Source organism: Epinephelus moara, chromosome 17 (assembly GCF_006386435.1).
Source record: "Epinephelus moara isolate mb chromosome 17, YSFRI_EMoa_1.0, whole genome shotgun sequence".
NCBI lineage: Eukaryota > Metazoa > Chordata > Actinopteri > Perciformes > Serranidae > Epinephelus > Epinephelus moara.
Window position 1 is genome coordinate 21,017,424 of NC_065522.1, and position 26,604 is coordinate 21,044,027.

At 42.0% G+C, this 26,604-nt stretch overlaps 2 protein-coding genes across 3 annotated transcripts in view; both read left to right on the plus strand.

Annotated features, from left to right (window-relative positions):
- Positions 1–325: 325 nt before the first annotated feature.
- Positions 326–23,883, plus strand: LOC126404507 (vang-like protein 2). Its single transcript, XM_050067778.1, has 8 exons — positions 326–607; positions 7,044–7,288; positions 10,051–10,174; positions 10,255–10,862; positions 14,111–14,247; positions 15,746–15,881; positions 17,403–17,649; positions 19,241–23,883. The coding sequence occupies exons 2-8, from the start codon at positions 7,218–7,220 to the stop codon at positions 19,496–19,498; spliced, it is 1,581 nt and encodes a 526-aa protein (XP_049923735.1). The 5' UTR covers positions 326–607; positions 7,044–7,217; the 3' UTR covers positions 19,499–23,883.
- A 447-nt stretch (positions 23,884–24,330) lies between these two features.
- Positions 24,331–26,604, plus strand: part of si:cabz01074946.1 (SLAM family member 9) — a 23,214-nt gene continuing 20,940 nt past the window's right edge. For both annotated transcript variants that reach the window (XM_050067346.1, XM_050067347.1), the window contains exon 1: positions 24,331–24,424. In XM_050067346.1, coding sequence (XP_049923303.1) covers positions 24,388–24,424 — 37 coding nt within the window. In that variant the 5' untranslated portion in view covers positions 24,331–24,387. The remainder of the gene's footprint in view (positions 24,425–26,604) is intronic.

Consider the following 26,604-nt stretch of genomic DNA (forward strand, 5'->3'; position numbering starts at 1 on the left):
TTATGTTTCACCGGGTTTCAACCAAAATTAAGGGTTAAAACATAGCTACTTTTATCAGAGAGCCTTTCCTGATTTTTACTTGAGCTTTAAAGTTCAGTTAAAATGTCTTTTATTTCCTCAGTTTTTATAAGCTAATGTGTTTTAGTCAGTTCTTTTAAAGGTTGTTGTTTTCATGTCTTGTCTGTTTTAATTATTGACATGTAAAGCACCTTGTAACTCTGTTTTAAAAAGCGCTTTATAAATAAAAGATTACTATTTTGAAAATCCCCACCGGAAGCTGTGAAAGCACTCCGTGCCGGTGTGCGGTGCTGCTGGGTGTCCTCACACAGCCGCTCAGCTCAGCCACACAGCGGATGCGGGGCCGGGATGAGGTGCGTGTTGCTGCCTTTTGTGCGGCTTCGGTGCGTCGATTAAAGATGCGATTAAACAGCCGAGAAACAAACAAAAACAAACTGCGTCAAGCGAAAACACACCGAGCAACACTCCGGTGATGACCGAGCGTGGAAGCTGCGGACGGATGCGCGTCGGGAGAAAGTGAATTTGGAGGCACTTTGGCTGCTCGGCTCTTTGTGCTGCAGGTTGCAGCTTTTTCCTTTTGGACTGAAAGGTAAGACACCCCTGCATGCATTCTGGGTAAGATGTGCTTTTTAGTGTGTGGGCATTAATATGATAACACCGGCTTTAAAGCAAAAACTACAAATCTAACATTTGCTTCTTCTTTTTTTATTATGAATGCATTTTTATGTCTGTATTTGCGCTTGCTCGCCTGTCAGAGCTGATGAGCTGGCAGATAACAGTATCGATCACACTGAATACCACTAACAGTGTGAGCCTTCTCACTGTGACTCAGAGCTCATCTGCCGGGTCTTGCTTTGTGTTTTTATCCGCGCACTTTAAACACTTTGCGCTTTTACGCACCGTGTGCCAAACTGAACGCCGCACACTCCACACTCCACACTCCACGTCTGGTAGATCCACGTCTCCGTGCTCATGTGTGATGTGTTTGCTGTGTGGTCACCAGTCTGTTGCACATCACTTCATCCTGGGTGTGTTCTGCTTTGTCTCACTCCTTTTGTTTCCTCTGGTGTTACATCTCCCTCAGCGCGGCCGCTGCAGCTCATTCTTCACTCGTCGGTCATCATTATCTTTAATTCACGCATGTATGTGCATGTTTGTCATGTAAAGGCCTTGAAGCCTGGTCTTGGGTTGCTCAAAGGAGTTTGTATTGAGGCAGCAGCAGCCACGCCTTGCTGGCCCACTGCCACCCTGAGGCCTGGAGGCCCCCGGGAGCCACACAGGCAGGCTGGTTACCCGAATCTGAGGCAGCATGCATTTGAACAAGATGTTTCATCCCGAGCTGACAGGTCAAGAGAAACATGTAACAAACTAAATACACTTGCACTCATGTTGTTTAGACTTGATAAACCTCATAAAACAAGTGCAGCTGTGCTTCATTATCCCACAGCATCAGCAGAGATTCACACTCTTGCAAAGAAAAACTTATAGCACAGGGCTGCAATGGTATGAGATTTTCACAGTACGAAAACCGTCTAAAAAAATATCGCGGTTTCATTGTATTACAGTATTACAGAGTTTATCCAGTTCAATAGGACTTTATTTATCTCAAAGGAAATTCTGGTGCCAGAAAATGCTTCAAATTACAGAAACACTAAATACAGTAACAACAATTAATGATTCATAACCCAATACCAACCAGACAACCAGTGGGTTCCCCCGGTCAGGGTCACTCACTGGGCCCAGTTTTAGAACAATAGAGCAATAAATATTTGGCAGAATATACAAATATACAAGATAGAGGTGTTTTCAAGTACCAGAAGCAAAAACCAGTGCCTTAAAGAGTAACAATAGGAGTATGATAAGTACAAGAGTTACTAAAAATGGACTAAAATGGTGGAGAAAAACAGACTGGTCCTGATAGTCAATGTTATATTGAATATGATGTAACAATGACAAGTAGTATTGCACATGACTGTGAAAATGATATTGCACTACACTGACAAGTGATCAAGATATTGAAGAATTCCACAGAAACAGCTCCTTGCAGAGTCTCAGATGACTTAATGATGTCATCTGATGTGGGTGAATGTTCTCTTTTGGTGCAGTTAGATCTTAGCACAGCGTTCGATATTGTGGATCACAGTATCATGATTGAAAAGCTTAGATAGTGGGTGGGTGTCTCTGGGAGTGCCCTTGACTGGATTTGCTGCTACCTTTTGGATAGGAGTTTCTTGGTCCTTTCAGGTCTGATACTGCAGCTCTTTCCTGTGGTGTACCTCAGGGCTCTGTCTTGGGTCCTATATTATTTGCTTTATACATGCTTCCACTGGGTCAAATTATTAGCAAGTTCACAGGCATATCATATCACTGTTATGCTGACGACATTCAACTTAATGTCTGGTTTAAGCCTGATAACACAGACAAACTTGCTGTTCTTAACAACTGTCGGATGTCAAACAGCTAGACTAGTTTTTATTGTAAAAAGAATATTTATTAATATTAATATTTATATTAATGAATTGATCTCTCAGAACACGACCTACTTGCAGTACCCCGCTCCAGACTGAAAAACAAAAGGTGATGGCGCCTTTGAAATGGTGGCTCCAACACTATGGAACTCTCTTCCATTAGGTGTACGGTCCGCGGTCTCTTTAGAAAGTTTTAAAAAACAACTGAAGACCCATCTTTTAAAAACAGCCTTCGTCCCACCCTAAATTGTCCAGTGCTTGTTCCCTGGTGTGTTTCTGTTGGAGGCCTCAGTGGCCTGCATTTGCTCTATGTTTTACTTTCTTTTATTGCCTTTGTTTTTATTGATTGCATGTGTCATTGTTTGAGTGCTTTATTGTGTTTTGTGAAGCACTTTGTGAATGATAGGACTGATAGGACTCCAGAGTGGCATGCAGGGGGTGAGGGGGTATTATTATCAGTCAGAATGACCCTTAAAGGAATAAAAATGGAAGAGTTATTTTTGGTTGAAAATATTTTGTTACTATAATTGAAACCATTTTGTTAATGTAAGAATGTGTATGTGCAAATGTACATGGTATGATAACCAACTTTTATATCACGGTATACCTTGAAACCAGTATATCGCTGCAACTCATAGTGTGGCAGCAGTTTTGGTTCTGGTCAATGTGTTTCCACGCTGCACGTGGAACCTCTCACATCCCAGATGATGCTGAACAGGGACTCCAGGGTAAATCAATCGGCGGTGGATTGATTACAGTGGGAGAGGCTCGCCAGTGTGATCGATGGGATTGACTGTCTCAGACAGGGTGGGAGAGAAACACAGCTGGTTTTGTTTATGTTTATGGCACAGTAATGTAGTTTGGAAGCCGTGAGAAACTCTGCTGCTCTGACATGTTGAGAGAATGACTGGAAATACTGCTTCGGAGCTAAGATTTTAAAAGGAGCATGTAATAGTGTTGTAATCAGGAGATTTAGCGGCATCTAGTGGCGAGGATCTCCTGATTAGAATACCCTCAATGTTCATTGCTCTGGAGGTTTTTACTGAGAGCCGAATTATCTGCAGAGGTCTCGTCCTCTTCGATACAAACCAACCCAGGGGCGTAAATATAGACAGTGCAGGCAGTGCGGTTGCACTGGGACCTGTTGGGTGCAGGGGCCTGATCATCACATATCGACGTTTGATCATGGAATTTCCACGTCCAGGTACGTTGTGAAAGGTACCCTGGGTGCGTTGGTTGTTGACGTTCTGGGACACCGTGTCAAGTTCTGCCTGTTACATGCATTATCTTCTTTCAAAATACACATCTGTTTTCACAGGAAACGCACTACGTCGGTACAACAACACAAATTGACGTTTGTTTTCCTCTAACAGCTAATGCACATGGTTAGGTTTAGGACAAAAGGACAGGGTTTGGCTTTATAGTCTTATGGGACGCGACCGCCGCTCTCCTGGGTGAAAGTTAGTGTTTGTTGGATCCACCCTTCCTACTTTGACTTGCGACACCTTAACTTTTGTTCTTGTCCTCCGCGTTTCCACCCGATGCCGGCGAGCACTGTTAAACTATAACATCCACCGGCGGCATATCATGCTGAAGTTAAAGGACAGCATGATATGACTTGAGAGGCACAGAGCTCTGAGTAGAGCCGCTGCTCCTTCACGTCGAAAGGGGTCAGTTGAGGTGGTTCGGGCATCTCATCAGGATGCCTGTTTCGGCCATGTCCCAGTAGTAGGAGGCCCCGGGGCAGACCCGAGAACATGTTGGAGGAACTACATATCTGTCCTGGGGATGCCTCGAGGTCCCCCAGGAGGAGCTGGAAAGGGCGGCTGGGTACAGGGATGTCTGGGGTGCTTTGCTTGGCCTGCTGCCCCCATGATGGATGGATGTACACTGAAGAGAACATACTACTTATATTATATTCCACTTCTGCCAGTATACTCCCCTAAATCCCACACACTGGACCTCTAAAGGGCTCTGTTGTGTCTGGCCCAAGACCGATTGACCAATATACACGTTTGACTGTCAGTTCCTGACTGTGAAAAGCTTTTTAAGTCTTCATAAGCTGCAGCAAAGATAAGTTTTCATGCCACTAGAGAATGTGCGCTCTCAGGTCAGTTCCATTTTTAATCAGAAAGCGCGCAGAGTGCTCTGCTTGGCTTGATGATGTGACAATGGCCCAGTCTCCTTTTTTAAAAATGTAGAGAGATGTTTTCCCCTGTACAGCATCTATGAAAGGTGATTTTAATGTTTTATTGTCTCTTCAGTCACTCCGGGACATTAACATTGTTGTTAAGCCGTTCCTGTGTAGCTCTGGCTTCATGCATGGGCTCGTTTTCTTGCTGGAAAATTGTCTCCCTGGTGGCAGGATACTCGCAGACTGCATCAGTTTTTTGTACAAGATTTCTCCATATTTAGCTGCAATCATTCCCCTTCTACCTTCACAAGCCGTGCAGGGTCTGCAGCAGAGAAGCATCCCCACAGCGTGACGCTGGTTGACATCAGGATTCATTAGCTCCTGTGTGAAGTATTGTAGATCCTTGGAAGTGGATCATTTTTAGTGCAGCGTTGTACTTACCATGGGTCTGCTTGCAAGATGTCCCAGCTGAGAAGTCCATGTGTGAGTCACATGAAAGCCATTACTGCAAACTGTAGTGTCTGATGTTGAAGATGGACACAGGAGGTCACGGCTCAAATTGAGAGCGCGAGCTTTGGTATTAGATTAAGAGTGTGCTTGTTGTACGTCCAAATCGGAAAGTACCTTTTGGGGGAAAAAATGTTACTGCCTGGTTGAAAACTCAAACCTAAAGGAGGACGTTACAGAGAAAATGACCATTTGTATATCGATTAGTCATGTTGTGTTACTTACAATTCCTGAAACTAATGTTTTTCTTGCATGCCACCATGGTGAATGACGAACATATTGATTTGTGTGCCAAGAAAATATCCCCCACACCATTACACCACCACCACCAGCCTGAACCGTTGATACAAGGCAGGATGGATCCATGCTTTCATGTTGTTTACACCAAATTCTGACCCTACCATCTGAATGTGGCAGCAGAAATCCAGACTCATCAGACCAGGCAACGTTTTTCCAATCTTCTATTGTCCAGTTTTGGTGAGCCTGTGTGAACTGTAGCCTCAGTTTCCTGTTGTTAGCTGACAGGAGTGGCACCTGGTGTGGTCTTCTGCTGCTGTAGCCCATCTGCTTCAAGGTTGGACGTGTTGTTGGTTCAGAGATGGTCTTCTGCAGACCTTGGTTGTAACCAGTGGTTATTTGAGTTACTGTTGCCTTTCTATCATCTTGAACCAGTCTGGCCATTCTCCTCTGACCTCTGGCATCAACAAGGCATTTTCACCCAGAGAACTGCTGCTCACTGGATATTTTCTCTTTTTGGGACCATCCTCTGTAAACCCTAGAGATGGTTGTGAGCAACAAAACATCCATTTGCAAATGTTCACACAACTCTTGCAGTATTATCCAAGTCTCATTTATCCATTCGCATGCTCAGTACTTCCCAAACAGCATGAGTTGTATGAGAGTTTAACAGATGTTTTTACATAGTGTTGCTGTTGCTAAACATGGCCCCCTTTTGGATTCATTGTTCACCACGGAGGCATGCGAGAAAAACAAAGTTTTGCTCATGAATTTAACATAACACAGACCGAGTAACTGATATTAAAATAATCATTTAGGTTATGAAGTATTCCTTTAAAGTGGAGGACAGAAACAGATTCAGAATCGCAGCCTGGTAAATGATTAGTGTCTCTCTCTGTCTTCAGAGGTGTGTATTTGAGGCAGAATGAGAGGAGGGGGGATATAGAGTTGATGTTCTGGTTGCTGTGGCAACAACCCCCCTCCTGTCTTTTCTCACCCCCAGCCTCCCATTCATCCCCATTGTAGTAGTTAAGCTCTGTTGCCCTTGGAGACCACAGGGGACAGTTGGGGAATGTGGCGTCTGGACAAGTACATATCACACATGGAAAGAAAATGGAGATGAACCAGCACAAACAAAACATATTTTCTGTGTTTGTAGAAATGAGACGTTGTGGACGTTCTCCAAGGTCGTCCAGTTTTCAGCTTTGCTTGAGTCATTCATGCATGAAACTGGAACATTTTAAAGTCGCTCTGATGTTCTACCTCCACCCCTGCATGTCGTGCACACTGGAGACTCGTAGCCTAGAATAGAACGTGGCGTAATTGCCCTTTATTGGCTGTGAACACACTCAGGGCCAAATCACTTGAGTCTGCTCATAAAAACTCCCTCAAAGCGGAAGAATGAGCCCGGCTATGTCCTGTGTGACACACACACTTTCACACACCTCAGAGTGCCAACATTTTAACAATGTCTCTCTTCTTGTCGCTGTTACTTGGCATGTTTCCCTCTGAGATGCTTTTATTCTTGTCTGATATGACAAATTATCCACTCTCTTCACTCTCCTCTCTCCGCTTTCTCTCTCACACTGTTTTCGCCTTTTCCAAACTCACCATTTTCATCATTTATCTTCTTCTCTCTCACCCTGTCTTCCTCCCCCATCCTCCCCTCATTTTCTCAGGCCTCCAAGATAGATTCCCTCAGGAGTAAAGTGGACTTGCTGCGCCTCCCCTTGGCCCTCTCCACCAAGTCCATTAGCAATCGTAAGAGTCAGCTGGGCGTGGTCTGGGAGAAAGGCGGCGGCGGCCCGGGGGCAGGAGGGGCTCGGAAACTCCGCCCACCGCTAGCCTCCGACATGGACAACGAGTCGACGTACTCGGGCTACTCCTACAAGTCGTCCCACTCACGAAGCTCCCGCAAACACAGGTACCAGACCACAGATCGTACTGTACGCGGTCAGGCAAGTGGATCACAACTGTACTAGCCAAAGTCAGTTTTTATTTTGCCCCGTGCAAATTGTTTTACCTCTTAGTGGTTTTCAAATCGCAACAAAAACTAAAGCTGCCATGCAAGCAAGATGCTGTCGGCTCCTGTTATGTCACTCTAGCGATGTTTTTCAGAAACTTGACGTGTCTTTGAAAAACAACCCCATTTTATTGACCTTGCTCTCAAACTTGCAGCAAAAGCCCCGTTTCCACCAAACACTTTCGGTATGGTACCTTTGGAACCAGAAGAAACCCTTCAGACATGGTACCTAGACCCTAGGGTTTCCACCGCAAACAGTACCCTTAAATGTGGGCGGGGTTGTTGTCACTCACTGCTCCGTCCAGCACTCACTGTATTTCCTTATTATCGGTGACACAGATGGAAGTCTGCACGCCGACATTTTTAGAACAAAAACAGGCTGCAGTGAGAGTCTCTCTCCATGGGATATTTCAAAATAGCAGGTTTGTGCATTCAGTTCTTCTCAGGCAAGCTCAGGGGTTGAGTGTTGCTGGAGCCCACAGGAACAACGCTTCATGACGCTTTTTTTTTTTTCTCCGAGTGAGGATTAGAATATATGCAGTTCACATAATCAGGTCTAAATTAAAATATATAAACCCTTGAAGATCCACTCATTACTAAAAGTGTATGTCACATAAAAACTAAAGTAGTCAAAGTTGTCTCAGTGAAATTTAAGGTGTGTTGATTGATTCATGTCATCAACTCGTGCATTAAGTAACATTACAAGTTAACCTTCCACCTTAAAAGTTGCCGGCAGTCGACCCAGTGAATTAAGCTTTTTTTCTCCGACTCCAGCTGCTGTGAGAGGCAGTAAAACATCCTTTCATTTTATAGTTACAGTTTACTCATAAAACTCTCCACAGTATGAACAGTGGTTACATGAGCCTCAAAACCAGCCACAACTCAGCCCTGAGCAGAGGGACCGTCCTCTATTGACCAATCAAGGGACTGCAGTGTTCACAGCTCCACCTTTTAGTACCAGATCTGTGTGCTAGGTACCCCAACAGAGGGGGGACCAAAAATGGGGACGGTACGGCACGGTTCCATCGGTACCATCCACAACTTTTTACAGTGGAAACAGAATAAAAATCGTACCGAACTGAACCGTACCGTACTGCTCGGGCCGAAACAGGGCAAAACTGCCCAATACATAGTTGGAGTTTAGCTCACATCCTCTTAACACCACCCAGCTAAACTCCTGTTTCCAGGATAATTGAAATGGTCGCCTGCAATTCAGCTCGTTAGCTTTATCTATTGTTGTGAATGCCTGATCAGTAGTACACATTTGCAACTCTCAACAGAGATGTGAAGGAAGCAAGGTGGCTGGCTCCTCAGCTATTTACACCATCACCTCTGGAACTTTCCCGATTGGGCAAGTGAGTTGCTAGATTTACTAGCCCAGCATTTCACTTGCCCCGAACAATTGGGGAATCCTTATTGTTTAGCTCTGCATTCAATTTACAAAGACTGAGAAAAAATGGCAAGTATTTACACGTGTTTAGTCAAAATCAGTGAATCTGGCTCTTTTGCTAAAATATTTACGCAATCAATCAAATATGAAAATAGTTTGCTAATTGCACAAATGCAAAAGGAATATTTCCAGATATTTTTGCATTATATATATTTTAGCATTTAAAAAACGAACAAAGTAGAACTAACATTTTTCATCAATCAACAGAAAATGAATTTAACTATATCAGGGGTGTCAAACATATGGCCCACAGAGGACAGAATCGGCCCACCAAAGGGTCCAACTAGTGATGGCCAAATGAAGCCTCATGAACCACTGTCTTTATTTTCTGACCCCACCAGATGGCGCTCTTGGTTTAAAGATAAAGGCTGAAGGACTTGCAATGAAGTGTGCTTTCAAACCTTTGTTGAACAGACATCGCCATCAGAAAATAAAGACAGTGGTTCATGAGGCCTCATTAACCATCACTAGGTCCAACCAGGCTCACTGGATGACTTTGCACGCCTGTTGATGCACTTCTGAAGGCTGAGAGATGTCAAGTTTCAGGAGCTAGGTAAAATGTGAGAAGAATACGTCATGTGAAATGTAGCTTCAAAGACTTTGAGAGAATCAGTAATATTAACTTATTTTTCTTGAGACATTTCAGACTGTTCAACATCTGTTTTGTAAATGGGTGAGCGTTTTCATAATGCGCTTGATCCACTTGAGGTCAAACTGGACTGAATCTGGCCTATGAGCTAAATTGAGTCTGACACCCCTGATTTAAGATGGATTATTTGTTTCAGGTTTTTCAAGCAAAAATGCCCCATAATTGTCTAATTGAGAACCCAATCAGCCGATAATCAACAATCAAAATAATTGTTAGTTGCAGCCTTAGAATAGATGCATAGAAACAAAAGGACATGAATTAAAGGTACCACATATGCTTAAAGAGTGGAGACTTGAGAAATTTCAAACTTTGGCGCTCCCCAGTGGTGATATTAAAAATGGCAAGATACCATAATCACATAAAAAATGTACCTGTCCTGGCTTTAAATGCTCAAATGAAAAACTGTAAAAGAAGAAATTAGGGTTCAGAGATTAGATTAGGCTTTAACACAGTGGCTTATCAAATAATCATATCAGCGACTGGAGGATTATATATAGGACGTGCCACGACGTGATCCATGATAATAAACCATCTCTGACTTCTACACTTTTTCTTTCTCTGCAGGGAGAGGAGGGACAGGCATCGCTCGAAGAGTCGGGACAGCAGCATCCGTGGAGACAAATCAGTGACCATCCAGGCTCCGGGAGAGTCGCTGCTGGATGCTGAGTCCACCAGAGGAGACGACAGGGTGAGAGTTAGATTTGAATCATGCCTCGTTAGCTGTGTTCTGTCGTGTGCCATCAACACTCCTCTCTATTCTCTCCTCAGGATGACAACTGGGGCGAGACGACGACTGTGGTCACTGGCACCTCCGTGGACAGCATCTCCAACGAGGACCTCACACGGGTCTCTAAGGACATTGAGGATTCTTCGCCGCTGGAGTGCCGGCGTTACTTCGGCCCAGCGTTGGGCGCCGTCCTGGGGCTCTTTGCTCTGGTCACTCCACTGGCCTTCCTGGCGCTCCCACAGCTCCTTTGGCGGGACACACTGGAACCTTGCGGCACACCATGTGAGGGCCTTTACATTTCTCTGGCCTTCAAGCTCCTGATCCTCCTCATCTCCACCTGGGCGCTTTTCCTCCGCCCACCCAGAGCCACTCTGCCACGCTTCTTCATCTTCCGTTGTCTGCTGCTGGCGTTGGTCTTCCTCTTCGTTGCGTCTTATTGGCTCTTCTACGGGGTTAGGGTCCTGGAGCCCAGAGAGACGGACTACAGGGGGATTGTGGGATATGCAGCATCTCTGGTGGACGCGCTGCTGTTCATTCAGTACCTGGCCCTGGTGCTGCTGGAGGTCAGACATCTGCAGCCTGCGTTCTGTCTCAAGGTTGTGAGGACCACAGACGGAGCCAGTAGCTTCTATAACGTAGGACATCTTAGGTAAGTGTATCAGGATTATTTGTCTTTTTTTAATTGTTAAATTGTGCTTTCATTTCAGATTTTAAATTTGTTTGAGTAAAAAAAAAGAATATCTCAAAAACTACAACAGATTTTCACCTATTATTTGTATTTTATTTTATTTTTTATTTTATTATACACATCATATGATAGTATGAATTCAGATTACAATATTAAAACAGCCACTACAAGACAGAAATAACAATGACAGAAAAACAAAATAGAAGCTGTCATTTAGGAATTAAGGAACACAGATATTCATAAAGACACAAGGCCTTTCCTTTTTTTATTGATGAGTGCAAAGGTCAGTACAAAAACAAAGAAGCAAGGTAGTGACAGACAGTGTGGACATGGAGGTGGGTGATATAGACCAAATATAGACAAAACGAGACAAAACAAACAAGCAGATGACTTTCAGGTAAATGGCATTCTTGCTGTTGTAGATATGCAAACCGTGTTTTTACTATACTATGGGTGGTTATTAAGGGCACTCGTGTCTGTAGTTAATAAAGAAGATAGAGAAGAAGGGCTGAGCAAATAACACTAAGAGGGAAATACATAATCTACACAATGATAAGAGTAATATACACTTGTGCATATACATTAGGGATGGGAATCACCAGAGGTAGTGATGGCTAAATGAGGCCTCATGAACCTCTGTCTTTATTTTCTGAAGCCACCAGATGGCGCTGTCTGTTCAACAAAGGCTTGAAAGCACACTTCATTGCAAGTCCTTCAGCCTTTACCTTTAAACCAAGAGCGCCAAAATAAAGAAACTGGTTCATGAGGCTTCATTTGGCCATCACTACTCTTGGTGTAAAGATAAAGGCTGAAGGACTTGCAATGAAGTGTGCTTTCAAGCCTTTGTTGAACAGACAGAGCCATCTGGTGGCTTCAGAAAATAAAGACAGTGGTTCATGAGGCCTCATTTGGCCATCACTAGCCAGAGGACTCGGGATACGATACAATGTTGATAATTAGGTCACGATACGATATTATTGGGATCTTGCGATATGCTGAGTATTTATTACCTTTTTTCCCAAACTTTGTCAGTTTACCTTGTAATATAACGTTTTTCAGTCTGTTTACCTGACTTTAATCATTTTTAGTGCGGCAAAATGTGATGCAAAGCAGACAGACTGACCAATACCGTCACAAAAACCGTTGGCAGATTTAACGCCCTCTGTGAGGCCAGATTAGGTGCATGAATGAACCACTTCACATGCAGGTGTTCTGATGACTGAATGGCAGCCCCCATGTAAGAAGCGTTGTCTGTTACAACCACAGTCCCCCATTCTTGTGCTGCATTTTGCAGGAAGTCTGCAACGCTTGCTGTGACTTTCATGTGCTGCTCCAGTTTGGTGAGACAACAGTCACCAGTGATAATGCACCATTATAGTCACATATGAATCCACTGACCTCGAAGTTCAGGTGTCACAAGTTAACGCCACCCTTCCTGCTGTACTCTAAGATTCCTCAGCTTTATGCTTCACTTCTCTGTAGAGCTTGGGTACGGCTTTGTCAGTGAAAAAAACATTGGGACTGAGACACATACTGACGGAGTGTTTTAAGCATGTGACAAAAGCCTTTGGTTTCGACAACACTGTATGGACTTAGATCTTTGTGCATGAAGGAGGTGATGGACTCTCTCAGAGTTCGGTGCTAGTTTTGTCAAACTAAAAGCGTCCAGTATTGATTGATTTTTTGGCGGAGTGGATTCAGCATTAGCTTGGCTGTCAGTGACTAACGCTATCTCTGGATGGTAGAGTGCGAGGTGAGCCCTCATGTTCGTAGTATTTTATTCTCATATGACACTGCTTGCAAATCACGTGTGTCATACCCAAGTCCTCCTCTCCTTCTGTATGAAAAAATCCAAAATAAGTCCAGATGTTTGATTGATAAGTCCAGACTATGATAACCATATTCCTACTTAAAATTTTCCACAGCATGAGACTGCATACATATTACTCAACCAAATTTGGTTTCAGATGATCTTGCAAAGATATTTAAAAGCATTAAAGTTAAGTGTCTTTCCAGAGAAGCTCACATGGGAGTCCAGAACGGTACCAAGGTATTTAAAATTTTCCACGGTTTTAAAACGTTGGCCATCGAGTGAAACTGGCTCTGTCTTCAGATCTTTTTTCGTGCGAATAATCAATTCTTAACTCTTGGCCATGTTAATTTCTCACTTGCTGATGTGACACTGTGTCTAAAGGGCCTTAGTGTGGGCCAGGTAGGCAGCTTCACCTGATCGGTCTGTCTGCTGTAATAGACCAACTAAGGCCATGTCATCATCAGCATATCTAGATAATCTAAAATATCTAAACCCCCCCAGTAAATGTAAGGAAATTTGACCTGAAGCATAGTTTTATAATTCAGATCTATTTTCTTCTATTTTAAACTGACTGTGTTTTGAATTTTAACTGAGCACAGCCAAAACTAGGGCGGCCTACACTCTTTGCTGTGCCTGAACCCATCCTGTGTAAACACAGATGGAGGACAGAAGCTGCTGCTGCTCTGCTGGCATGCTGCTCACGCTTCCTCCTCTGTAGGCACAGCATGGCGCCATATTGCTGACCAAAAGTCACCCGACATAGCAGCTGTGCACTTTGCACATGCAACCATATGTAGGTGACACATAATTACAACAAATAGGCCACAAGTGATGCTACAAAATGTTACGCTTTTTATATCTATAGCCAGCCGTGCAGCAAAATAAATACACAGTAATTAAAGATAGTTCAGTGTTTGTGTGTCTGAATCACTTGAAACTTCGCAAAATGTGTCCTTTTACACAGTGATGATGATTCAGTGCAAAATAACAACATTGTCAAACATTGAAAGAACAAAAATAGCTGACTGTGAATGCTGTCCAGTCTGTCATCAATTCAGAATAAGCCTGAACCAGACTGCATTTGTCAATTAATGAAAATTCTGCTTAATTTTTTTCATTCGTGCTTTCTAATTACTCTCCTTTTGTTAAAGCTATTTTTGTCTGTCTCATAGGCTCCATATTCTCACAGTAAAGCAGACTGTATTTGCTCATGAATGCAGCCCAGTGGGAGTCTGTTCCTGCTGGGGGTGGTTTACCACTTCCTTTATCTGCGTGTTAATGTCATAAAGCTGTCAGGTCGTCACGGATAATTGACACCTATAACGGCTCCTTGTGTTGAAATTCCCCAGTTAAAGGGAACAACGTTGTGTTTCTTCCTCTGTGTCATTCATCTCAGTATTCAGCGAGCAGCAGTGTGGGTTCTAGATCAGTACTACAGTGACTTCCCAGTGTATAACCCCGCCCTGCTCAACCTGCCCAAGTCCATCCTCTCTAAGAAGATGTCTGCCTTCAAGGTCTACAACCTGGGGGAAGGTAAAACGATCTTGTGTATTTAATCTTTTCCATTCAGCCGATTCTGCATCAGAACAATTCTACTACATGCATGTGTGCAAAGTAGGGGTGTAACGATCCATCGATCTGGAGCGATACATATCGATTCAATGATGAACGATCCTATATTATTGATGCAAAGTGAAAACATCGATCATCATCTTTAGGGTACGCCTTTGTTTTGAAATTCTTTGTCACGGTTGTATCAAGTAGCCGAGAGAAAGACAACAAGGAAGTTTGCCTCCTGGGTTTTACGCCAGATAACCCTGGAGTTTTATGAAAAAGATTTCTTCCAGAAAGGTCTCTCTGACAGAAATCCCTGAAGGCTGACTTATATTTTGTGCTATTTTATGTGTTAGTTAGTGGAGTCAATTTAAAGTAAACTCATTGGCCACTTTATTAGGTACACATTGCTAGCACCAGGTTGGACCCCCTTTTGCATTCATAACTGCCTTAATTCTGCCTTAATACTCAGGTAGGCTGTGGTGTTTAAACCATGCTCAGTTGGTACTAAGGGGCCCAAAGTGTGCCAAGAAAATATCCCCCACACCATTACACCACCACCACCAGCCTGAACCGTTGATACGAGGCAGGATGGATCCATGCTTTCATGTTGTTTACACCAAATTCTGACCCTACCATCTGAATGTGGCAGCAGAAATCCAGACTCATCAGACCAGGCAACGTTTTTAATAATAATATCAGCAAATATCATATTGTTGTCCAAAGAATCAATATATGATCATGTCTTGATGAAATGGGTGATTTACACCCCTAGTACAAAACACTAAACAAGGGTGGGAAGCACTGGCACAACTGTCATACATTGCTTGTGGTAACAATAATATAATAGTACAGATGAGTCTTACCCCCTAAAAATGAGCAAATTAGTGTGCACATTGCATCGAAAAAAACTGCTCTACTTGGCAGACATGCTCAGGATGTTGTTGCTCTGCCTGCCGATTAGGCAGATAGGTCGTCTCTAGTGATGGCTCTTACTATCAGGGCTCTTAGGCTTTGGAACAGCCTGCCTGAGGAGATGAGGCTTGCAGAATCGATCACTTAAATCCCGTTTTTTAGACTTGCTTTTATGTGATGTTGTCTTTTTATTTCCTTTTTTTTGTTATTTTATTGCTTTTGCTGTTGTTGGTCATTTTATTTGTAGTCATTTCTATTGATGTTGGCAGCACGGTGGTGCAATGATTAGCAGTGTGGCCTCACAGCAAGAGGGTAGGGGGGTCAAGCCCCTCTGTGTGGAGTTTGCATGTTCTCCCTGTGTCAGCGTTGGTTTTCTCCAGGTGCTCTGGTTTCCTCCCACAGTCCAAAGACATGCAGATTAATTGGTGATTCTAAATTGTCTGTAGGTGTGAATGTGAGTGTGAATGGTTGTCTGTCTCTATGCGTCAGCCCTGTTTTTGTTTTTGAAGGTGTCATGTAAATATAGTTTTCATATTATTAATTGCAGTGTTTCTGTCTACAGAGAACAGCACCAATAACTCTACAGGTCAGTCCAGAACCATGATCGCAGCCGCTGCTCGGAGAAGAGACAACTCTCACAACGAATACTACTACGAGGAGGCAGAGATGGAGCGGAGGGTCCGCAAACGTAAGGCTAGGTGAGGACATGCCCACACAATTATATATTTAACAAATAAAGCACATACAAAGACAGAGACTGAATTTGAAAGATATGATGGAGCTTAATGATCCTCACGAGTCAGCTGAGTAATAATAGCTGAATAATAATCTTTTTTAAAATCTTTATTTATAAAGGGCTTTTCAAAAGAGTTTCAAAGTGCTTTACACATCAATAATTGAAACAGACAAGACATGAAAACTTCTTTTAAAAGCACTGATAAAAAACACTTAAGTGTGTAAAAACGGAGGAAATAAAAGACAGTTTAAATTAACTTAAAACTCAAGTAAAATCAGGAAAGGCTCTCTAATAAAAGTATGTTTTAAGAAGGGACTTAAAAGAGATCACTGACTCGGCTGACCTCATTTCCTCGGGCAGACTGTTCCAGAGCCTCAGGGGCCCTGACAGCAAACACTCTGTCCCCTTTAGTTTTCAGCCATGCCTTTGCCCACGTTAAAAGCCTGGTAGCTGAATTCTGTACAGTCTGCAGTCGATTAATAGGTTCTTGATTCAGGTAAGAAAAGAGGCTGTTGCAGTGATCCAGGCGTGAAGAGATGAAGGCATGTAAAACTGTGTGTCTTTAAAAGTTAAAATGGATCGTATTTTTGAAATATTTCTAAGATGATTAAAAACATGATTGCACAAGCTTTGTGATACACTGCTCAAAACTTAAATTACTGCCAAACCAGACATCCAGATTTTAACATCAGTAAGGCAGCCACTGAGTGAACACATCATTCCAGGGTCTGTGGATCTAACGGACAGGTACATCTGTGTATCATTGGCATAAAAATGAAAAGAGACACCGTGTCTCTGAATAATGTGCATCTACAAGGAGAATACAATTGGGCCCAGTGTCGACCCCTGAGGTGCACCATACTGAAGAGATGAAAATGAAGAGAAGTGGTTGTTGACAGAGACACAAAACCTCCTATTCATCAGATAAGATGAAAACCACTTCAAAGCTGTACCAGATATCCCCACTCCGTGCCTCAGTCTGTCACAGGATGTTATGATCGATGGTGTCAGAAGCTGCACTAAGGTCCAGGAGTACAAGTACTGAACACAGGCCCTCGTCAGTAGCCATTAAAAGGTCATTGGTAACCTTAAGTAGGGCATTTTCAGTGCTGTGATATTTACGGAAGCCAGATTGAAACTATTTTTAAAAATGCTGTTATTTCCTATTACATAGAGAAGTTGCTTTGATGCCATTTCTTTTCTAAGACTTTGGATATAAAAGGTAACTTGGAAATAGGTCTATAATTTTAAAGGAGAGGGGGATCCAGTCCAGGTTTTTTCAGCAAATGGTTCACACAGGCAGTTTTAAAATAATCAGTGACGCAACCAGTTGACAAAGAAGTGTTAAAAAGAGAGCAAGCAAGGCCCAACAGAGTGAAGAGTAGACTTCATAAAAGACAAGTATGAAACTGTTTAAAAGTTTAATTAGAGCAGATTTAAATTGAAGTTTCTGTCTCACTCACTTTGCTGGTTCTTTTACAAGATTGGTGGTGGCAGTAGAAGAAGCCTTTACCCACATCAAGCGCCACCAGGATGAGGAGGTGATCCCCTCTTCACCTAAACACCCTCGGGAGGTGATGGACCCCAGGGAGGCGGCCCAGGCCATCTTTGCCCCCATGGCGAGGGCCATGCAGAAGTACCTCCGCGCCACCAGGCAGCAGTCCTACCACAGCATGGAGAGCATCATCAACCACCTGCAGTTCTGCATCACGCACAACATGACCCCCAAGGTAAGGAGGGTAGTTTAAGGTATTCATAAAGCATTTTAAAAATATGTTAAAAATACTAATGTAATGTTAGTAAAATTCATCTTTAACTTTGTTTATTATGGGCTTCTTCTTGTTTTTTGGCAAATGACTAATAAAGTAACCATAACTGTAAAAAGTGTACAAAAAGAGCAATTAGACTTAATGGCGTAGTAATCGTGAATAGTGATAAGGCAACACGATGACGTTATGGGAGGCAGACAAAGCAAGATCGGAACAAAACAAAAACAGTTTAAGAGGTGCTGGATTATTTACAAGATGTTATCATATGTTTATTATCAACATGATATCAATATTTCGTTTTTAGATATCACAGTTATCATCAATACCGATATATATCGATATGCCCCTATTTTAAAGTTCAACCCTAAAAATGTACTTCTGTTCATCCAAATAAGATAGTACGGTGTTTTTTTTTTCCCATGAAAAACGATATGTAACTCTACATCTTTGTCTCATTTAGTATGCACTGATCTATTAATATGCAATTTACAATTTTTTTTTTTCACAAATCACAATTTGCCTCTCAGGGCTTTACAGCATACGATTAGTGATGGCCAAATGAAGCCTCATGAACCAATTTCTTTTTTTTCTGACCACACCAGATGGCGCTCTTGGTTTAAAGATAAAGGCTGAAGGACTTGCAATGAAGTGTGCTTTGAAACCTTTGTTGAACAGACAGCGCCATCTGGTGGCTTCAGAAAATAAAGACAGTGGTTCATAAGGCCTCATTTGGCCATCACTGCATACGACATCCCTCTGTCCTTAGGTCCCTCGCAGCGGATAAGGAAAAAAAGTTCACCCCTGGTTAACACTATTAGCGCTGTCAGCAGTCAAGTACTTTTAAATGAACACTTGAGTCAAGCTACCGCTATAGCTCAACTAAGCCATTGAATTGGACTACTGTCCTTCTCCCAGTGTACAAACACAGGAGGGGAAACAATTTATTGACCAAAGTATGTCCAATTCTGCTCCTATGGGGGGAAATATGCCGCCTTTCAGCTTGTTAGTATTGGATCTTTTTCCGGTTGACCTATTACCTGACAGACCAAACATTCGACAAATAATTTAGCTACGGTTAGCTAGCAGCTAACTGGTGAAACATAAACATGAACTGCGTCTCCTCGTACATTATTCACATTATTACCTCGTCCAGTTATTTTTCTCCAATGTCATATAAATATACTGACTGTCACTGTTGTTCAACACCGATAATAGAGTTAGCATCGTTAGCTGCTAGCTGCCATTTCAGCCACATCCATGTTGAGGAATGTGTCCAGACAGCTCATACGCTCTTAATTTTGTATAGAGCCCCTTTAAGCTGTCATCTTGCCTGAGTTAACCCTGTTTACTTTAAACTGGGATGAACAGAACAGTATCTGGTTAAAGCAGTAAAGGTGACTGAATTTGGTTGAAAATCTGTTTTATCTGCAGCTCTAAAAGTTCTGCCATTTATAAAGATAATATAATGTCTCCAAACCAAATCAAACTTGTATTGTATTAGTGCAACTATTCATAAACTGACTTGCAAATATTCTTCCTGTGTGTGTCTCAGGCTTTCCTTGAGCGTTACCTCGGCCCAGGTCCCACCCTCCAGTACCTGGATACCAGCAGGGGGCGCCAGTGGACACTAGTGAGTGAGGAGCCAGTGACTGCTGCTCTGCGTCAGGGCCAGGTCTTCTCACTCAGACGCCTGGACTTCTCCCTGGTCGTCACGGTGACGCCACTCCCCTTCCTGCGCTTGGGCGAGGAGTTCATCGACCCTAAAAGGCACAAATTTGTCATGAAGCTCCAGTCAGAGACGTCTGTGTAGGACGAGGGTGGTGAACTATAGTGCTGTTCATAAGCGTGACGCCCAAATGAGGTGGCTATAACATCACAATAGTCAAGGCAACAGTAACACCCCATCACAGACTTTGTTCCTCAGAAGTCATAAGATTAGACACTCAAAGTGCTGACTGTTAACTTCTGATGTTGTACTATAGACTGCTTCCAGTTTTCATGACACTGAAGTATTTGTGCTGCTTTTGGTGCTATTTCACTACACATTCAATGAAATAAGTGTTTTTGAGAAAAAAATGGGTCCTTTGGTTAAAAAAGTTACACTTAAATTTGATTTGATCCACATTTATTATTCAGGCTACAATTTTTCAATAGAATATATACCCATGTATGGTGTGGACTGTTTCTGGTAAATGTACCAAGCCTTCTGAGTGTGCACTGACCTTTAAAATGCACTATCAGACCTGACAGGCTTCACTTTAGCTCACTCATTGCCAGAGCTAATCTTAATTCTCGAAAGTATATAGTAAGATACACTGGATTGACTTTCAATGCACTGAGCATTTCGTAAAATGCGCTGTATTATTTCCTGCTCAGGTTTTGGTGAATCACTTCTCATTTCTGGAGAACTGAAAGAAATGTACTCCTGCACTGGGAGGAAATATAACTTTGTTAGCACAATGTAAATACCAGTATACTGTATGTCCAATATCTCTGGTAGCTGATGTATTCACCTTTACATACGAGGTTTGAAATGGACTTAATGAGCTCCAACACAATACAGCCAGGCACCACCAATGTGCTTCTTTTTGGCAGCTTGATGTTTTTGATATTTTGCAAAGTGAGTGTGTGAATTTGTGTGTGTGGTTGGATCACAAAGTGGACAAAGTGGGCAACTGCCTCGTGGCCTGAGACCCTTAAGCCCCAGGTTCCCCTCATGTGCGTAATTTGATTAATTGCAAGTCTCCGGCACCAATTCAATATGCTGAATTGGCCAGTAAGGGCCAAGAAGGGCCGATTATGCCAGCGGTGCAGGACCATGTGTCAAATGTAGGATGACGCGCTCACCAGCGGCCAGGCATTGACCAACAACCAACCATCAACTTAGTGTGTCGGGACCTATAGACATACTGTAACAATGCCTCGGGGTAAAGTAGATGGTGGCAGCATGCAACCTCAAAAGGAATGGTTGCAATCTGCCATAAAAAGTATAGAAGAAGAATCTATGCACAATTAAAGCAGGAAGTACCTTGAAGTTTCCACCATAAATTGAATAGAAATAGAATAGAAAAGGCACAAATTGTTGCATAAAACTTTGATAGAATGCAGTAAATGAGGTGTTTAATGGTCAGAATTTCTTAGGGGAGGGCCCTGGCTAAATATGTGTCCCCCCAAATGTTGAAACAAAACCTACACCCTTGTTACACTACATTAATTATTTTTAGATATTTAGCCATGTGATCAAGGGAGGGCGTTGTCGGTCACTTGCCCCGCTACTTTGGTCCAGACTGGAGTATCTCAACAAATATATGCCGTAAATTTCATACAGACCTTTATGGTGCCCAAAATTTGTCCACTTTGTGACCAAATATCTGCCAGATGTTTCCACCAGCCTCAGTTGTACTTTGTTTAAAGCTAATTAGCAAATGTCAGTAGCCTAAAAAAAAGCATGTTTATACACTGAAGTAAGATGAACATGATCGACACTACCTTTTAAGACAGGTTCTTCAATACCTAACCTTGTGGCCCTGTCCTGTAGAAGTGCCCTGAGTCAAAATCTACCTTTCAAGACCTTAAAAAAGTACTTCGCGATTTAGCATTGCACTCCCATGACACTGTTAAGCTCACGAGAGACAGTAAAACAAAAAAAATTTATTCCACACATTCTCCTTTCTGGTCAAAACTTGTCGCCAGAATTACCCATAATGCAACTCGAGTGGGGACTAAGAACTTTTGCGAAGCCAATTTGAGAGTTTTATCAGTAGCACGGGGTAAAATCTCTCAGTAAGCGAGAGACTGAATCAGTGACCATATGCTAACAACAACTGTCACTTCCTGGTAGACAACTGACAAACGATTTTAATTGAGATATGTAAAACTGGCAAACTTGGTTACTTCTGTTGTCATTTTCCAAACCGGTCTCACTCCCAACTCATCAAATACCAACGCTTGGAGAGTGGCCGTTGGCATCGCTACTGATGGTGAAACAAGGCACCCTTTGGCAGTGGTATGAGATGTACCGGGTGGCGGCTTAGTGATGGCCAAGTGAAGCCTCATGAACCACTTTCTTTATTTTCTGACCCCACCAGATGGCGCTCTTGGTTTAAAGATAAAGGCTGAAGGACTGGCAATGAAGTGTGCTTTCAAACCTTTGTTGAACAGACAGCGCCATCTGGTGGCTTCAGAAAATAAAGACAGTGGTTCATGAGGCCTCATTTGGCCATCACTAGGCAGCATTCTTTGAGGCTCTGCGCAACTGCTGTGGTATAAAGGCCGAGAAAGTCTGTAAAAGGCAGGTGGGAGCAGAGGTAGATGTCTGTGTGAAACCAAAAGTCTGAGCTATTTTTCATTTTGCGCACAGAAGCTGTTGTAAAAAAACATTGTGATTCAGCCTATTGGCACGTCGTTTCCCATTAAGCATTTGATTTTTGGAGCTTGTGAAGACAAGCTGCGGTGCTCGCGTCTTTGTCCCTTGAAATTTTCACATCAGTTGCGTTGTCAGAGCAAGCCTGACAATATTACTAACCATCATGCAATGCACTCTGCAAGACGGCAGTCGCAGGAAAGCGTAGGTGCTGCTCAGCTCAAACAAGCCCACTTCCTCAAAGGGCTAGCCTTCAGATGTCTTTCTACCTTTGTTAGACAGTCATGGGCTGGCTCAGCTTCGGTTTGGGCCATCAGCCCAGCACAGCAGGGATTTGCATCTCCATTACAAATGGGCTACCTGCTTGAAGGTGTGTCATTAGGAGCAGGAGCATGTCTTAAGTCCCTCATTATTTTTGCTGCATGTGTTTTTCCACAGCAGGGCAGGTAAAAGAAGTTTATCTGTCAGAGGTGAGCTGTTGCAGAGGTGCAGTAAGAGCCTGTTGTCTGCAGCTCTTCATTAACATCTCACTGTGGCTGTTCTGCTTTTAATCTTCCTCCTTGCGGTATTGGTAGGCTAGTTTTTATTGAGGAAAGGCAGCTAACAAAATTCCACTAATTTGGTGGTAAACACGTTTCATTTCCTCTAGATTCTTCACAATAAAGTTCCCCTGTTATTTTGTCATGTAAACGCTTTTATTGTGAAGAAGCAAAATAAGAGATGCAGGGTTTTCATCAGCAGTAACTTAACAAGACTCATGCGGCCAAAGTACAAACCGGGACACAGGACAGAAACTAAACTCCAACCAAAGACGTTCAGTTAGAAGCTACAAACATACTGAGAACTGAACACACAGAGACTTTTGAAAACGCCTGTCTCATTAGTCTCCCGCAGACAGGTGAGAGGTGAGTCTCGCACCACACACGCTTGTTTCAGGGGGAAGAGGAGTCATCAGGGGTTGGTTCGGTTGGCGAGACGTCACCGCTACCTGCTTTAGAGTGGGCGTTTGTGCTTGTGGACCTACTCCAGAGACGAGGTCTACTCCAGGTCCACGGCACATCACATCTAAACTGACGATAAAAAAAACAAGTCGGCTTGACTCAGCGCGGCCAGAAGTGGTCATGGTGCATGTCCTTACCTCAAAGTGACATCTTTTGAGGATGTTTCTCAGACTTCACACAGCTTCCTCTTTAGACACTGCAGTTGCATTGTCCAATACCCATAAACAAACCCCGGCGCTTGCCCTTTAATTGCTTCAAGGTAACTGACACACAAAAAAACAGTCCAAAACCCACAGATATTCAGTTTATTATCCAACATAGAAAGTCAACATATGTTAAGCCAGAACAGATGATTTGTGTGTGTGTTTGTGTTTTCCTTAAAAGAAATCCTAATTCATGAATAATCAAAATAGTTGCAGGTTCTGTTGATTAACTAACTGATTAACAGACTAATCATTCCACTTTTAGAGTACCATAGTGCCATAAGTATTGGGGTCAACAGGGGTCCTTCAGCAGGTAAATCTGGCCATGGGTTGATCTGTGTGCACATTTTCTTGTGTCTTGTGACTCAAAGATATCTTTTTTACACTACAGCTAGATTGCCTTTCCACTCAGAAGCAGCTTATGTGTATATTTCATTGCAGTTTTCTAAGGTTGTATTTTCCTGTTTTCAAATGGATCACTTTGTTGTACTTGAGTAAGCTCCTAACACTTGTCTCTGAAGAGCATTGTCTTTAAAAGCGAGATTTACTGTTACACTGTGTTTTTTAGGACTGAGTTGTTTTTTTTAAATAAATATCTCACCCAAGCATTTGTCACATCTGTGTCACAAGTTGTCTAAAATTTGTCGTTATCAGGAAGTAACACTCAAGTGTGGGGGAGTATGGTTGTGGATGTGAGTCTAGGACGACGATGTAAAAATTTCCAATGCTTTTTAACTATGTAGTAATCAACAGCTTGTACCTACAGGAATTGCTGTCCACTTAAGAAGAGAAAGTATGGTTTATATAAAACATAAATTATAGACACTACACACTTTGCAGTTTCAAAATTTACACTGATATGGGAAATGTACCCAAAAAGTACAGCTAGGGGTTTTTTTGTTTTAGAATGAAAAATGTGGTGAGGGTAGACTCTAATCTCAAACCAGTTAGTTATTCCTGGAAGATGTATCATCAGAAATTCTCAAAAATAACTGATGCTTATTTGAGTATCTCTTTCGAAATTTGGGGTGATAAGCTGTCATAGGAAATTTAAAGCACGTGGCCAACGTCACCATGAAAAAGGAAGTAACATATAGTGTCCACAGTCTGCGTTTCTATTAACCCAGAAACAATGAACCTTCAACTCCTGTTCACTCTTTCCCTGCAAGGTAGGTCCTGTTTTCTTTTACTAAAAACAATCGATGACCAGAAATTAAAACAAAACAAAACCCTGAAATATTTAAAATGACAGTTCAGGACAGAATAGGTTACTTCCTGACTCCCTGTGACAGAAATACGACTACTGTGGGACTGGGGCAGTAAAATAAAAAAAATAAACAAGCTAAATAGATTTAAATATAATGATATTCACTTAATTTTTAACCACTTATCAGTTAAAATGGCTTTCTTGGGTTTGCTTCAATGTTCTGTGTTAAAGGGAAGGTTAATGGTTATTTTGTACATTTACGCAACAACAAACAAAAGCAGGAAGTATATACAGTACATGGTGTAAATAACGTGATAAACATCATGTTTAATACCTCTCTGTACCTCACCAAGTATATTAATCAAATTCAAAATGAACTTACACCCCAACAAGTTTTCAGTGTTAACACACACTATACCATAAACTTTTTTTTTACATGTGTACTTACATATACTGTACCCAGAGAAAATGTCCAAATGATAGTTTGTAGTCATGGTAGTATTGTGGCTCTAGGAATGTCAGTGTTGGTCTGTCAGTCTGTCCACCCTAAGGTATGGTTACTTGGACTGCCATGACATTCTGTAGACTACAGACATCGGAGGTGCCCAGAGGATGACTCGTGCTGACTTTGTTGATTCTCTGGCTTTTCAATCATCTGCAGTCAATTTCAATACTTTCACTTTCAATAGCTTACATTTAATACATCACTTGGCTACTGTGTCAAACTGTATGCCTCTGACAAGCATCTGTCAGGTTAGGAATGGCAACTTGGAGGAGGCGACTGGTTGCATGGCAACTAGGGGCACATGACATCCAATTGACATGGGAATCACATGATTTCCTTATGCTAGTGCTGTTAGCTAAAGTTGGTGATTTTTGTGGATAACTCGGAAGTTTCATTTGTAAGTGAGATATTAAATGGATGGACCTGCATTTTGTAAAGCGCCTTTCTAGTCATCAAAGCGCTTTTTACACTATGAGTCACATTAACCCATTCACACACACATTCATACACTGGTGGCCAAGGCTACCATACAAGGTGTCACCTGCTACTCAGTTGTTTTTTTTAACACACTCACACACCAATGGAACAGCCATCGGGAGCAATTTGGGGTTCAGTATCTTGCTCAAGGATACTTCGACATGCAGACTGGAGGAGCCCACGATCGAACCGCTGGCCTTTCGATTGGTGGATAACCCGCTCTACCTCTAAGCCACAGCTTGTGGCTGTGGCTGAAGAAGATGCTTTGTTTCCGGTGGTACTCAATCATGTGCTGGCTGCCTAAATTGGCACTCAGTTATCAAAATGTGAACAACCCCTGATAAAGTATATCATAAAAAGTCATAGTATAGAATTTCATTAAAACAGATCATACTGTAGCATGTCTTTTTAAAAAATCTAATTATTTTTTGTCATAAAAATATTCTAAAATTGTCATAATATAGTATGCCACAGAGAGCCCCCCCAAAAACTGTCATTGTATGCAATAAAGAACTCTTACCATATTATGCCATAAAAAATGCCAGAGAAATCATTTAAACAAGTCATAGTGTAGAATGTCAGGGGAAAAAAATCATAAAATACTAATGACATAACATGACATGGAAAAAGTCATTTCAGAAAAATATTTTAAGAAGTCATACTAAAGTATGTCACAAAAATATCAGTAGTCATCAAAACTCATAGAATAGTATAGCATACACAGACATAGTATGGTACGTCATGAAAAAAACATTAAAAAGAGAATAGTATGTCGTCAGTGTGTCATCAAAAATCATTTAAAAAAAAGTTGTAGTATGTCTTCAAAACTCATGTAAAACACTCACAGTATAGTATGTCTTCAAAAACCATGACAAAAACTCATAGTGAAATATGACATCAAAAATCATTTAAAAAAAAGTCATAATGTAGTATGTCGATCAAAATTGCATAAAAAAGTTATAGTATAGTACGTTGTTTAAAAATGCATAAAAAAGTCATAGTATAGTATGTCGATCAAAATTGCATAAAAAAAAGTCATAGTATAATACGTTGTTTAAAAATGCATAAAAAAGTCATAGTATAGTATGTCGATCAAAATTGCATAAAAAAGTCATAGTATAGTATGTTGTTTAAAAATTGAAAAAAAAAGTAATATTATA